Source organism: Brachionichthys hirsutus, chromosome 10 (genome assembly GCF_040956055.1).
Source record: "Brachionichthys hirsutus isolate HB-005 chromosome 10, CSIRO-AGI_Bhir_v1, whole genome shotgun sequence".
In the NCBI taxonomy this organism is placed as follows: Eukaryota; Metazoa; Chordata; class Actinopteri; order Lophiiformes; family Brachionichthyidae; genus Brachionichthys; species Brachionichthys hirsutus.
This window is the reverse complement of record NC_090906.1, coordinates 8,071,901-8,087,326: the sequence shown is the minus strand read 5'-3', so window position 1 is coordinate 8,087,326 and position 15,426 is coordinate 8,071,901. Positions and strand designations below refer to the sequence as shown.

The 15,426-nt window shown below is 47.4% G+C and overlaps 1 protein-coding gene across 1 annotated transcript; it reads right to left on the bottom strand.

Annotated features, from left to right (window-relative positions):
- Positions 1–1,112: 1,112 nt before the first annotated feature.
- lrch2 (leucine-rich repeats and calponin homology (CH) domain containing 2) lies at positions 1,113–13,928 on the bottom strand. The gene is given in 22 exon segments (XM_068744637.1): positions 1,113–1,232; positions 2,040–2,117; positions 2,304–2,441; positions 2,623–2,735; positions 3,655–3,718; positions 3,804–3,854; positions 4,034–4,174; positions 4,285–4,333; positions 4,547–4,609; positions 4,810–4,878; positions 5,181–5,285; positions 5,707–5,774; positions 5,906–6,000; positions 6,151–6,247; positions 6,740–6,827; positions 6,927–7,057; positions 7,230–7,366; positions 7,888–7,993; positions 8,096–8,222; positions 8,399–8,543; positions 13,617–13,881; positions 13,884–13,928. Coding segments are annotated over 22 exon segments (2,295 nt in total).
- Positions 13,929–15,426: the final 1,498 nt, after the last annotated feature.

The window sequence follows — 15,426 nt, the reverse complement described above, 5'->3', positions numbered from 1 at the left end:
TTAGCAGGCGAAAATCGACAGCGCATAAATACGACGCACAGCAATAAATACATAAATAGTTCCCTGATAGTGAATTGTATCAGAAACATATACAGCAGGGAGGCCTGGCCATCCCATGTGCGGAAGGGTTGCAGGAGTGATTGCCAGCATGCAGCACTGAAGGCCCTCCACTTACAAATGCACAGTGTGGACATGCTTCTTCTGAGGATACGCAAAGCAATAAAACAGTACTTAAGTGGCAGTTGGAAAAAAGTACTGGGAAGAAAATATAAAAGCTTTAGAAAAGTTTCAATACAGAATGCGTGTCATAAACAGAACATTTGCATTAACAATGAAAACCTGCAACAAAACAGAGCCAGTGATCCTGGCTGAGGCGTCACTCCCCAGGAAAGAACTTCGGCCGTGATTTGCAAGGTCATTTTAATACGAAGACAGTTTTTTTCCCACACTTTTCCCCCAGAAAGCAGTGGCGGACGCACGGCTCTGCAAATCAACTTGAAGCTACTGATACGACCCGCGTTTGGCTGTGGATTCAAATCGGGATCGGATGCAAAGCAGAGTTTTTAAAAAAAACGGATGCCATTAAAAAACAAATGTTAAAATTAAATGTCATTGAAAAATAAATTCCGAACAAAAGCAGAGAAAGTCGGTGCTTCGTGGCAGGGAGGCCGGCGTGCAGCGGCTCACGTCTCTTTAGTGAAACAGTGAGTTTCATGTCTGTCATCTCCTCGCAGCCAGTGTCTCCACAACCAGCAAAGAAAGGTCAGCGCCTGGGGACCTGCAGGACGACGGCGCAGCGTGTCGAGAGCTCTTTTAGCTCATCTGTGCAGCTGATACAGGAAAACGCACACAGTCCCATTGCTAATCCACTCTCACACAGGATGGTCCCGGAAACTAGGAACAGGATACAAGCGATAATGTGATGGACAGGAAGTGAGCGGCAGCTGACATCATATAAGGAGACAGGAGTGTTTCTGCCTCCTGGCTCCTGTTTCAGTCAGACTCCACTGGGTGCTCGCACCAGAAGGGCTCTCTGGTCCCCGGCGATGGGAGGTGAAGTTTGGGCAGGGGGAGAGGAGAGGAGGCGGCTGGACACAACATTAAAGCTGGTGTCAAACAGCCGACAGCTGCGTGGGCTTCGACGGAGGCAGGTCCAGCAGAGCCTGGACGGTCACCCCCACCTTGCTCAGACCACGCTCCTCGAGGATGTGGTGGGGCAGACACAGCTTGTCCTGGGGGGGGGGGGGCAAAGACGTCTTCGGTTTACAATCAGCAAAAAAAGATTTTAAAAAGGCGGGTTTGTTCAAGCGGATCATTTTTGCTGCTTTGAGAAGACATACATGAAATACTCATAACCTCCTTTGATTATAACTTGGACAGCATCTGAAACTTAATCCAGGCAATTTAAAACAAAAGAGAGAAATGAGCATATGTGTCAAATGCCGTATTCAAAAACTGCAATCATGCCGCTCCTTCTCACTTGACTGTTTTCTGACCCAAATATGATTAAAGTCAAGTATGAAAAAAATCTAGCTGCTAAAATTGTTTAAATTCAGTCTTTAAATTAATGTCCAGTAATCTCCAATCTACAATGCAACACTTGAAATTATTTAAAGTACTGCTATGCATTCATTGGTATTTGTATATATTGTATGACTCAGTGGGAGTTAAAGTTCACTATTAACTATTTAGTTACTTGTGAAATTAAAACTTTTAGGGACCTTTTTACTTCCATATTAAGTTTCTGTGTTGAAAATACATGATTCACGACGTGCTAAAACTTGACAAGCTGCTTTTCTAGTATAAAATCAAAATAGTTTTTATTTATTTTATCAGTGGGAGGCTCAGAAAAATGATGTTAAAGACCAGAACAGTGATTAAACATGTCACAACTTGCAGACGTTAGTTTGTAATTGACTGTGTTCCACAGCGCAGCAGTTAAAATCCTTGTTAGAGCATAAACTTTAGAAAAACAAAAGCAGATTGCAGGAAAAATCTAATAAGAATTGCTTAAATGAGAATAAATGTTTTTAAATGACCTGCGTCACGCCCATCTTCTTGCAGGCATCCAGGAAGTTCTCCACATTCCTCCGGCATTTAGCCATGCTGAGCTTCGGCTGGAGGCCGGAATGTCAAAGTCAAGTTAGAGAATAAAAGCAGAACGTGAGAGAAAACTATAAAAGTGTGAATGCTTTTAACTCCTCGTGCATAAAGAAGTCTTTCATTGCTGTGGTGCGTCATTTCACATGAATCTGTTGTGATTTATAATAAATTAGACCGGATTGGATGTTTGCCTTGCTTACCACTGCGGGAGACGGTACGTGGATGCTCGCTACGGACCGGGGACAAATGTGATTGGCTAAATGGCAAAGAGCAACCCCGTCCATCAAAGCGGCGCCGACGTCGTCTGGGAGCAACACCTTCAGTCTGGATTCAATGTTCTGAGAACACACAGACAACAACCTGATGACGTCATAGATGAAAAGCCACTTGTTTATTTGTCGTTCACATTATGAGGCAATGGGGCACGATTCTACAAATGATCGATGGGCTTTGGCTCATCAATGTCTGAACACTTTGTGTAAAACCTTAAAGGAGTAAACGAGCCGAGAGCATTCCGACCTGCCGCAGCAGTCCTATCTGCTCCAATTCCTCCCGCAAGTGCTCCATCTTCCTTCTCATGGTGAAGCTGGGATCTGTGGAAGCGTACTCCTGACGACTTCCTCTGGCGAAGGCTGGAATAACAAGTGAAGCAGTCAGACAGAAATAAGATGATGGAAATGGCAACACCTGACCAGGTAAACGGCAGCAGGCCAGCGTGACGACAGACACGCGTCTTCTCCAGATAGATGTCTAAAAGACAATCCTAATCTTAATCTTAGTTTGCATCTTTATCTTTATGAATAGATGAACTCTGACATCGGCTCTTATCTTCAGGAAACATTGCGTTGCGGTTATTTTAATTATAATTTATCAGTGTCCACGTTTCGAGACGTGGACACTGGAAAGGAACGGGTTGTTCTCAGGAAAGGCCGTGAGTCATGAACCCAGTCAGACACAAGCCTGCCGATTGGTGCAGCCGTTTCTCTTCTAATGAATCCGAACAAGACACGCATTCTGACGGGGGCCGGTGTCGGCCTGTCCGGATCGCTAGTCCACATCTTCCCTTTCCCAGCAGATTTGATTTTATCCAGTAAAAGAAAAAAATGGAAACAGAAAAGCAAGTTTTAGGGTACTGACCTGATGTCCTTCTATTGTAACTACTTTATACAAGCAACGTTTACTTCATAGCAAAAACAGGAACTTTCTAATATAATGATATAAAATAATAATATTTTTAGAGAGAATAAAACATGACGATCAAAGATTAAACTACCCGACAGTGGATACAAGAAAACCTGAAATCCCAACTACGATAAGATCACTACTATTTTAACTATTATCTATCTCAGTGGAAGAATGACCTCAATGACATTTAAGGAAGTGTTCCACCTTAAAAAAAGACAAACAAGCTTCAAGTTGGCTACACAAAAATCGTTATACTACAACATCCATCCGCAGCACCCGAAGAAGGGTTTGTTCAACTGCAGTAAATATACAGGACCAGATCAATCAACACAATAAAAGGTCACGCAAACCAGCTCCGCGTGATACCTGATCTGGGCTTTAGTCCAAAAACCGTCAGAGTGGTGCTGAAGTCAGCGCAGTGCAGGCCATCCTGAAGATGACACGTTCATCACAGTCACAATGAGACACGGGGAACGACTGTTCTAAAACAAACATGTACTTTCATCCAGACTAACCTCGCAATCGTCATTTTCGCTGGAGCTTTTCCGAGCGCTCTGACATTTGTACTGTCGAGACAAGAAGAACGCATTGTGTTTTGTTTTGTTTTGTTTTGTTTACTTTGAAGTTTGGTTGCACTTCTATCCATGGGCTCGACTCAGATGGACCGTCAGGAACAACAGAATAGAATCGTCATTAGATGTTAACCTTTCACCAGAATAAGAGTACCATATAAGAGTACTCGTACCTTCAGGTAATCCTTCCTCAGGTACTTGTTCCTCTTGCGATCTTCATTCTGATTAAGGACAGGCGGGACCTCGGGCCATTTTGGCTCTGAATCCAACTGATCCGTCTTGAGACTGCCGTCAAAGGAGCATGAAGAGGAAGGCTGCAAAAGCATGCATTTAAAAAATGTTACGACACGACTCGGCATCATCCTGAGAAGAAGCAGGAGGAATGTTAATGACGTTACGTCGTCTTTAAAGTAAATGGGTGCACCTGTCCACTCAGCACTGCTGCTCCTCTGCTGCCCTCGTCCAGAGACGCACTAGGATGAAGACGCAGCAGCATCGGGTAACATTATAGCACAGAACTGAACAACATTTCCACTCATCCATCAGAGGGAAACAGCTTCAGCACCTCTAATCTGCAGTTACCTCTTTTAAATAGCATTTCAGATTTAACATGTTTGTGTTTGGGGCTTATAACATGAGCAGATAAACAAAAGTTCAAGTGCGGATGTGGGCCAGACAGGACGTACCTGCGGACCGTCTGAGGCGGGGGCCTCGGTTTGCTGCTGGAGCTCCCAGAGTGACTCAGGAATCTGCAGGATGCATGAAGATGATTGTATTACAGTTTATATACTGTATATATATATATATATATATACAGTATATACAGAACCGATCGCGTAACTTTACACCAAACAGCAGAGGCCTGTGGCGTCAGTGCATCAGCGCGATCAGTGGCTATCTGCTAATGAGACGTGCACATTTTCAAGGGGGATAAAGAAAGTTCATTGACCTGTGTGCACGGCCAGTAACCCTCCGCCGGTGAATAAGGCTCTCTGCTCTGCAAATTAAGGACCGTCGTCTAGAAGCCAAACGTCAAGCGTGCAGCGGCGTGGAAGAGGCGTGGAAGCAGGGAACAAGAGAGCAAGTGAAGTGAAGCTGACTGGCAGAGCTGAGCGAGGTCAAAGGTGATGATGGAGCGATATTGGACTGAGAAACAAAGACTGAAGCCTGCAAAACTCTAAAAATACCAGCATCGATCTGTGAAGCGATCTCTGCTCTGAGCCGCCGCTCTGATCAATGATGGGATGGAGATGGATTCGTGCTTTCAGTGAGAACGGCGATGGCTTTTTTGTTCATGGAGGAAGAATGAGGACCACACACCTATTCTGCTGCTCCTGCTGCAGAAGCTGAACAGCAATCTTCCTCAGATCCAGCACTTCTTTTAGCTCATCATCCTCCTCCTCAACTAGCTGTTCCTTATCAGAACTGGGGGAAAGGGTCAGGATCAAATCGATTGGGATTTGAAAACAATGCGGACTCGTATTGAAACACTAGTCTCTTTCCAACAACGTAATATTGCTCCTCATCACCGCAAAATATTTCATCACTTCAAATATTTGCTCGCCAATTTTTTGTCATAGTCGTCGTTAAAACTGTAGAGAACGACATCATTCGCAAAGAGCAGCAGCTGTAGAACGACTGCGTTTTGCTTTTTACTGCTCCCGGTGACTTATTGGAGTCGCCGATCGGGAAACGGCCGACTTCCACGGAAGTCTTGGAACAGTTGGGAGCCTCTGGCGAATCATTGAACCTCCAGCGCTTGACAAGAGTCCAGACCGCAAAACAAAAGCTTCTAATAAATGTTCATCCGAGACATCGTCACTCATTCTGAAAATTATAAACTCACCCTGACTCCTCCTGTCTCATATCTTTGTCTTTGCTTTGGCAAGACATGTTGAGTACTTTCTCCAGTTCCTGGAAAACACACACACACACACACACACCGTGTCAGAGTCCAGTGACCAGAGCGATATATTTCCTGCGGACCGCTTCCTGATTTACTTTCAATTCGGTTCTTTTATGTCTGAAAATGGTTTCATTCATACCTTTATACACGACACGCGACTCTGCTGCCCGTCACACTCTGACGGAGCAGGATCCTCATCCGGGTTTGGCTCTATAAAGTCATAGACATCCTGATCTGATAGAGGGAGGAAGCATCCGCGTCCGTCACACACACACACACACACACACACACACACACTGTCACAGTTTATTCACGTCATTCTAAAATCCACGAGTCTCCATTATTGCTTTCAAAAGAGAATAAGTGATTCTTGTTTTCTGTGACCTTTGCAAGAGTCCATTTTGGAGAGGAGTGAAAGGGCGTCGGCTCGGGCCGTCTCCGACACCTGAGAGTGCAGGCTGACCGTGTCGTCGTCTGACGGCTGCAGGACGAGGAGAAAACAGGACGTGAATCCTCAGAGTTCAAAGCAGAGCTGCTTTAGAGTCATCGACACGTCACGGGTCACTCTGACTTTAACTGAGCGTCTCACAGCTTTCTGCTGCTCCTCCGCGACAGAGGTGCTGAATTTCATGTCCACCTGTCCTTTAATCCGAGACCGAGTGGCTTTCCTGTCTTTCCGTCTTCCTCGGCGAGCTTCCCTCATCAGCCAGACCAACCATCTTCCTTTTAGCCTGCCTAACCTGTTGCCCCCGAGTTGGTAGACTTGGCAGATATTCTTCAGCCCGGTCGCCCCCGTCTATTTAACCATTATTGTTAGCTCGTCTTTGATCCCGTTTGGTTTGCTTACGCCGTTTCGTCTGAACACACGAGAGTTTCCACAAATCAGACTTCATTTCACAGAAAAGAGAACCAACATGATAATACAGTCATGCCGCGCTGGCAGGCAGGCGACGCCCACCGCCTGGATCCTGACCTCAGTCGTCGATAGCCTCTTGTCACCATTGTCGCTGCCAATTCCAGAGTCGGGCCCGTGGTTCTTACTGGGATAAAAATCCTCCATGCTGGAAATAGACAAAACAAATGAAGTGCTGAATAAGGAACAGTAATGCTTGCATCATGATCGTGAGAAGTTTGCGCGTTGTGCATGATGTCATCGGTACCTATCTGTGAGTTGCTGTGGGAGGCAACGCTTGCCGAGGGAGGGGAGATCCAGGGTGTCCGGTTTCTTGTCCATCCTACATGCCTGGATGTTCAGGTACTTAAATATGTGCACTTTGCCTTTGAGACAAATCTGAAAACATATCAAAGGTGTTGTTGTAACTACTAGTAATGTGTTGTTTTACCCACTAGATGGCCACACTACCAGCTTAATGACCTGCCATGTCAACCACATACATGACAAACCATAGCTTACGCCCAACATGATGCACACAAACAGAAAGTGACGGGACGACGGCGCCAACCTGTGCGGGTGGAGACTGCATAGGATTGTTGTCGAGGACGATGTGCTGCAGCTGCCTGAGTTTCCTGTAGGCTGCAGGAATCTCCGTGATCTTATTGCAGGAGAAGTCAAGTCGGATGAGAGGCAGGTCGGCCAACTCTGCAAGTCCAGACAAGAGGAGTTTCAAAGGCAGTTTTTGTTGAATATGATAGATACACTGCTTCCACTGTGCAACAAACACAAGGCAGGCTTTGTTGTATTGGTAGGCTAGAGCTCATCAGAGCACTAGAACGTCCTGAAAACCGACCGCAGTAGATCTACTGCATATTAAATCTTAAAGGGGCACCCCCTTTAAGATTTAAGGTGAGGTTGAGAAACTTCATTGAAGTTCCAGGAGAGGACGAGCTACCCTTATTTTTTGTCCCCGTTATACAGTCGAGCTAAACACTTCCTGTAATGCCAAACTAAAACAAACATCCACATCTTCCAACTGATTTGCAACGTGCATTCTCCATAAAACTCATTTTCATTCATGTAGAATGTGAGAGAACAGGTATCCTGTAACCTGGACACGCATGAATCCCAGAGGCGTTCATGCTAAAAAGAACAATTAGATTTTAGAATTCACTTTTATTTGATGTGTTTGTTGGGACATTTGATCAAACGTCAGACAAACTGACCCTCAGGCAGCATGTGGAGACAATTCTTCCTGATGTTCAGCTCTCGTAAGGCCTGAAGTCGCCCCACCTGAGCTGGTAGCACCTGGATCTCATTGCAGCTCACGTCCTGCCGGGGGGGGGGGGCACACACAGTGTAGGAATCAGGATTGGCGCGGCAGCAGGATGTGCTCCTACAAGCCGTACACGCCGACACAAACACAACGCTCACCAGCTCCATCAGCTCCTTGGCCTTGCCGATCTCCTCTGGGATGGCCACGAGCTTGTTGTTGCTCACAAGCAGAACTTTGAGGGGGAGGCTGAACAAGTACTTTGGCAGAACTGACAAGAGATTCCGACTGTAGAAAAAAAAAAAAGATAAAAGGTTGACCTACATTAAAAAAAAGAAGAAGAAAATATGCAACAGTTTCTGGTCACTGGGTTTTACACAAAAGAGGAATCGTCTCTATTTGACACAAGGACTAGCCCTGAAATGAGGAACATGCACGTTCACTTCTGTTAAATAGGCGCCCACCTGACGTCAAGATAAGTCAGGATCTGCAGGTTGATGATGGCTTCCGGAACACACTTGATGCAGTTGTGGTAGAGGTTGAGCGATTCCAGCGGCGCGAACAGACACACCTCCGGAGGGATTTCTGTGAGGCGATTCTTCGACAAGTCTGTGAGAGGAACAGGCGCCGGTCAAAGATGCACGCTTTCCACAGAAACACACGCACACACATCCTTTCACACAGATCTTGGGACTGCTCGTACGCTAGCTTCAGGCAGGAGGCCGTGGACATTAAAGGCTAATCAATACATCTCATTGACGGAGTGGTGGGCAGCAGCATCAGAACTATGGATGCAGGTCTAAGATTACACCGCTCCAATCCCAAAGGTTAATGCGCTCCCGGCAGAACCCAGCGGGAGAGAACTGATCCCTATTCAGCAGCAATCAGGCCTCTGACTGACCTAGAACAGGGATAAGTCTTAACAAGTCAGGCCTCTGACTGACCTAGAACAGGGATAAGTCTTAACAAGTCAGGCCTCTGACTGACCTAGAACAGGGATAAGTCTTAACAAGTCTGAATAAAACACACATAATATTTTGTGTGCAGGAATCCCTTTTTTTTTTTTTTTTACATTTGCTCATTAACATAAAGACCATCTCAGGCTTATGGAATGTGATTGATTTTGCAGTTTGAAATTATCAGATAATTTATTGGCAATTTTAGACAATCTATTGAAATTCATCATGATTTGGAATCTGTAATCAAGTCCATAGTAAATCATCTAAAACCTGCTGAAAGCATTGAACAAACCACACATTTATGATGGAGCTAAAAGAAATACCATGGAATAATTCATCCCATTAATCCACGGATTAAATTCCATGGAAATCCCTCCAGCGGTTGTTTATTCCACCCTGGAGTAACAAGCTTGGAGCGGCTGATCAGCAAACATGGCGTCGCTGAGCCGCAAGAGCCACGAGGCAAGAAGCCTCATCAAATAATTTCCCTACAAACATTAGGATGTAGCAAACCTATTAATATTAAACTGCTAAACGCTGACGTGCACATTGTGCATCGCGATAAGAGCCGACCATAACTCATTCTGCGACTGCAGAAATCTCTGCCCTGCATTGATCAGCATGGAGCAAGCGGCTCTCTGCTGCAGCGAGAATGTGAATGGAATCTCTGCTGGAGTCGGTGAGTGTGAGCGGGCGCCGCCTCCTCTCTGCCTCTCAGGATAAAGCGTTTCCATACCGATGCTCAGGCTAGACTCCCGCCTCGACGCACGCATGAATGAATCCTGTGCTAATACTCCATCTACAGGTGCACATTTTGCACATGCCTTTACGGGCAAACCCCTCGAGGCTGCTGATTCGCTCGCTCGGCAGAACACATTTCCGTGCGTGCGTTCGTGCATGTGAGACAAATCCGCATCATCTTCCTCTGTCTCCGTCCCTTCCGTTTGAAAGGACGTGGCATTAACAGGAAACACGGGGGGGGGGGGGGGGGGGACATAGCCAAACTATCTTACATTGCGTCGACTTCCATTTCACACACGTTGATTCAGTGGCTGCGAATCAACGTGTGTGTGTTTGAATGCCGCACCGCCTCCCCCCCCCTTAAAGCACGCACATACACGACACTGTGAAGCTGCACAGCCTCTTCTGGACGCACTCACTGCCTGTGTCGTCGCTGCAGCCCGAGGTTATAAGCCGTCATGGCGAGCGCCTCAGTGCCTTTAAATAGACTCACGTCTGACAGGCCTGCTTTCACGACTAGCAGATCAGGAAGCAGAAGCGAGAAGCAGAGAGCCAGACAGCCAAAGGCACGAGGGTGGAGAGACACTGTAATCACCACACGGGGGGGTGGGGGGGGTCACAGGGTGAACCTGCTCCATTATGGGGAACGTCATCCCTCCCTGAGGTTTGGACCCCCCCCGACGCTGCATCCCAGCTCAGCATCCACCTCCCTCCCTCCGGCCTGGGAACTGGGGGGGATTCTTCCGATCATGTGTCTTGATGGGAGATAGGGGGGGGGGGGGGGGGGGGGGGGGTAGGCAGGCAGAAGCAGTCATTAGAGCCTGCCTATCTCCCTCCTCCCACCCAGGCCATGCACCATCTGTAGCCGACCGCGGGGGGGGTCCTTTATACACCTGCCGTTGGGCCTGCCACACAGAGGAGTCCTCCTCCACCAGGGCTGCACGATGCCCCGCCCTCGCACCAAATCATCAATCTATTAAATAGACGTCTGGCTGTTTCTTCCCGTGACGCAGCAAACTCCACTGCGTGCTGCAACAACCAAAAGCCCCGCCTCACGCCACGGTGAAAGGCTGCAGAGAGATTCTAGAGAGAACGCTGTTAGGCTGCAAATAAAAACACAGATAAAAAAAAAAAAATACATTTAATCCCTTTGAGAAATCTAGAGCCACAATCCTGAAATTCACTGCACGCTTTAATAAATGTCAACAAGGGAAAGAACCCGACAAAGACATGATTAACGGCTGTTCATTATCTTCTCCCTGGACCAGACGTGACCGCAGAGAACGATGGCAGGCTTCGGGCGTGGCCGGAGCGCTGCTGGGCGCACGGGAAATTCAAATTAAATTGTCGTTTTTTGACTATTTCCACAGCCGAGTGCAATGAAATCCAAAAACGGACACAATGTGAACATTGTGCACGGAAACAGTTTGTTACCGAAGTCCTGTGCAGGAAGTCGCCTCTCAGAACAATCTGTCCTAAAAGTTCTTTGAACTGTTTTTTTTCCAGCCGTTTGATCCACAGGCAGATCAGCTCACATTTTGTGGGCTGGCAGGTTGTGTGTGTGTGTGTGTGTGTGTGCACTACCTTCCACACTGTGTGTTCAAGCAAACGGTTATTTTTAATTACCAAAAAGCGTTTCCTCTGAATCAGCGTGAGCAGCTTCTCTCGCGGGTTGATCATTAAACCCAACGATGCCGGCTTGAGACTCGCGTCCCGGCGGCGACTGCCCTTCACAGGAAGTCCAGAAACTCCTCCAGAATAAAATGATGAAACATAGAAATGTTTCCGTTCCAGCCGTGCACACAACCGAATGAAGCATGGGACGCACCAGTTGGCGGCTCGCACCGGTCCGCTGGAGACCTTTGGGACTGGTGTGCAGTCAGGGTCTCTCTGCAGACCCCTCGTGGAGGACAGAGACGGTGACTGGGTTCGTCGTGCTCCGACAGATTGCTTCAGTTTGTTTGTTTTTTTTTGCTACCGATTCATAAAACATGGGAATATGAACTTTAAAAAAAAAAATCACAATCTGTCACATGACCTACTTTCCTCAGTCGCAAGTGATTCTGTTTCAAAATCAGTGTGTCCATCACGCATCCCCAGAGCATCCAATCCCGTCTGCCACGTTCACGCAAATCGTCCTCGGCCCCTCCTGGAAGGGTCAGGACGCCGCAGAGGTCTTATACTCTTTCCCATGAGAAAACAGAAGTGCCTGGAGACAAACTGCCAGCAGCGTCACAACAAACAGACACCCTGGTGTCAGCAGGCCCCTTTCTTCCTCCGTCAGCCTTCTGCTGCCCATTAGTCAAGCAGAGGACGCCCGTTTGGGCCTCCGTCTGTACGGAAACACAACATCTAACTTTAACAATGGGCGCCCAGCTCCAGATCTCACGTTGTAAAACACACACAGCATACGTCGAGACAAAAAGGGACTCACAGGCCGCGCGTATTTAAAAAAATTAAGTCACAAGACTGCTGATTATCTGTTTTAAAATCATTCAAATACGAAACGGAAAAGAGAAAGCAAGAACCGGTTCTGAGCGGCTTCTTTACGAGGCTGGCGTGGTGGTAGATCGGAGAAGGTGCTGCTGCTGCTGCCGGGTGTTGATCCCTCTTTGCACATTTGAAAGTGAGACTTCTCTCCGGCACACCTTTCAATTGGAAGCATCAAAAAACAAAACAAAGAACAGGCGCACCGAAGTTGGAATGAAAAGCGGCTCCATGCACAGCGGTCGGGATGCGAAGCGCTGAGAGAAGAACTCTCGTCATGTCTCCTTTGATTATCGTCCGTGTTACGTAAGCTGACAAACTATCCCAGATTCTGCAGGCGGCAGCCTCGATCAACGCCGACGCTTTTGCTTCAGATGGAGAAAAGCCGACCGCGACACTAAAGTATACCCCACTATGGCCCGCTTATAGCCCAGCGGCCCATAAATAGTGGCCTCTCTGACTTCCTTCCTGTTGCCCTGAGAGGCAACACAAATATTCTCACACTGCTCAGACAACAAAAAAAAAAGCTTTGATCTCAAATACAACGGTTTGGGATCCACGAGGGAGATCAATCTATTTACACATCTGGATTGCTGACACAGAAAAGCAATAACCTGTCATTAGTGATAAGCGGTCCCATCACCTGCACTGTGATCTCTCCCTCTCTCTCTCCAGGAGCCGGAGCCAAGCTCACTAGTGACTGCATTGGTTATTTTGAGTATTCCTCATTTCAATTCGCAGGACATTGTGGATTTAAATGGTTTATTCATTTATTTTTTAACTGTCCAAAAGTATGCTTCCTCCCCCCTCCTGTGAGCACGTGGCATTAAAGGTGGCTTTAACCTTTCAATGGGATTGTCTGAAAGAACCATTCGAGATCATTCAAGGTGACCGGAAAACTTTCTGAGCAGATATTTTCACTTCACTAAATAAAACCACTAAACGAAACAGATAATAAATATGAATCAGCTCCCCCAGCTCCCCCCCCCCCCCCCCCCTCTCCGACAGCAGGAGGCTCCAACACTCGCTGCGTCTTTTGTCTGGCTGGATGGAAACGCGTCATTTATTTGTGTTTAACGCACCGATTACACCCAAAAGACGACATTGAGTGAGCGCCAATCCGCAGCTCAACGCGCACGTCGCCGGACTACTGAGGGCGCGTCACGGACGGTCTGCTCTGCGCCTCCTCCGTGCGTCCGAGGGGAGCCCACTGGAAGCCGGGACGCGTCGACCCAAAACCAGCCACGCAGCCCTTTGTGGACTAAAGTCACACGCACACAAACACGCGCACGCGCGAGTTAGCGTGGACATGAATGCACACCTGGTTGTCAGCATTTACAAAGGGGCAAGCCAATAAAGTGGACGGTATATCCCTTTAAATTGTGACACGTTAATCCGGAAAAAAAATCAAGACACAAATCCAGAACACGCAACAGGACGTGAACGCATCAATCCGGTGAATGATCCTGAACCGGAAAAGCGCACCGCGACCCACCTGCTTGCGTCGTGTCGGTCAGATCGTAGCTCAGCCCCGGGTAGTCCCTCAGCTTCCTGCCGCTGAGGTTCAGGATCCCCGAGCACACGGCATCCTCCAGAGCCCGGTCCAGGCTGCGGGCCGTGTGGTGCTGCTGCTGGTACTGGCTGCTTCCCGGACTCCAGTGGGGTCCGCTGGGGTAGTGGTGGCTTTGTAGAGCCGGGAGGGCTCCCACACCGCCCTGACTAGACGCCATTTTCGTGAGAGAGAGAAAAAAAAAAGATTATTACGCTTACAATAATAACAGCGCACAGAGGCAGTTTCTCCGCCCATGCGCATTGGAGGTGTGTAGTACCCGGGGCGGCCGCCAGGGGGCGGTGTCTCCAGAGGTGCTGCTGCTGCTGCTGCTGGCGGGGTTGGTGATCAGGTTCTGGTGGCCATTTTAGGCTTTTAGAATTTCTCTGCCTGCTAATAGCAAACTCGAAGTCCCTGATCAGAGCAGGAAGACGAATTATTTTTTATATTAGGTTTATTGGCTAAATATAATTATTTATTAGCTGTTTGCAGCAACCAATTTACTGAAGATCAAAGCAAGAACAACATGATACTCATTAATTGTATCCCCATAATAACAAGTACTTTGTAGAGAACATTTTGCTGCTTTGACTTGTGGTTAATGTGACAAATAAATACAAGTTATAGTTCCTAAAGAATCTTAGCCTGTTTACTCCAGATCTGCAGTATTCCTGGGATTACATGCTGCAACCCCCCCCAATTCCCATCAGATATTTTCTGTTTCTCAACTCATACGACTGAAAGCCACTCTAGGTCCAGAATGTTCCAGGACTTCTTGCGAAACCAAGCCTTGGTGGACTTTGAGTTATTGTCTTTACGGAATGCTCATTGACGCCCACGCCTCAGCTTTCCTCAGACACTTCCTTTAGGATTTCCTGATGTAATTCATTTTAACCTCTACATCCTGCGGGTTTCCTTCCATTGCCAGAGGAAGTGAAGAAGCCCCTCCGCGTCAGAGACACCACCATGCTTCACTGTAGGCAGGACATGCGTCATTTGTCTCCAAGAGATGCAGTTACGTTTTAACTGGATGATTTTGGGTGAACGAGAATGATCTTTCATGTCCTCTTGAGTTATTATGAGACTGCAAGTGGTCATTACGTGGTACTGCATGAGGAAGTCTGGAGTGGCAGAGTATGTCAGAGTATAGTTCAGGACATGTATGACAGTAGTAACAGGAGTTTAGTGTAGCGGTGGGGTTCCACCAGGGATCAGCTCTGAGCCCCTTTTTGTTTGCCATGGTGATTGATAGACTAACAGATGAGGTGAGACAGGAAGCCCCTTGGAATAATATGTTTTCAGATGACTGTGATCTACAGTGAGAGCAGGTAGAGGAGAATCTAGAGAAGTGGAGGTTTGCTCTAGAAAAGAGAGGAATGAAGGTGAGCAGCAGTAAAACAGAGTACGTGTGTGTAAATGAGAAGGTCTCAGGGGGAACAGTGAGGTTAAAAGGAATAGACGTAAAGAAGGGAGAGGACTTCAGGTACCTCGGGTCAACAGTGCAGAGTGATGGAGAGAATGTGGAAAGGAAGTGAAGAATCGTGTGCAAGCGGTGGAAGCAAGGATGAAGGGAAAGGTCGACAAGACAGTGGTGAGGACAGCCATGATGGACGGCTTAGAGACAGTGACTGAGGAAAAGACAGGAGGCGGAGTTAGAAGTGGCGGAGATGAAGATGCTGAGGTTCTCCTTGGGAGAGACCAGGTTGGACAGGATTAGAAATGAGACAATAAGAGGGACAGTGAAGGCGAGACGTTT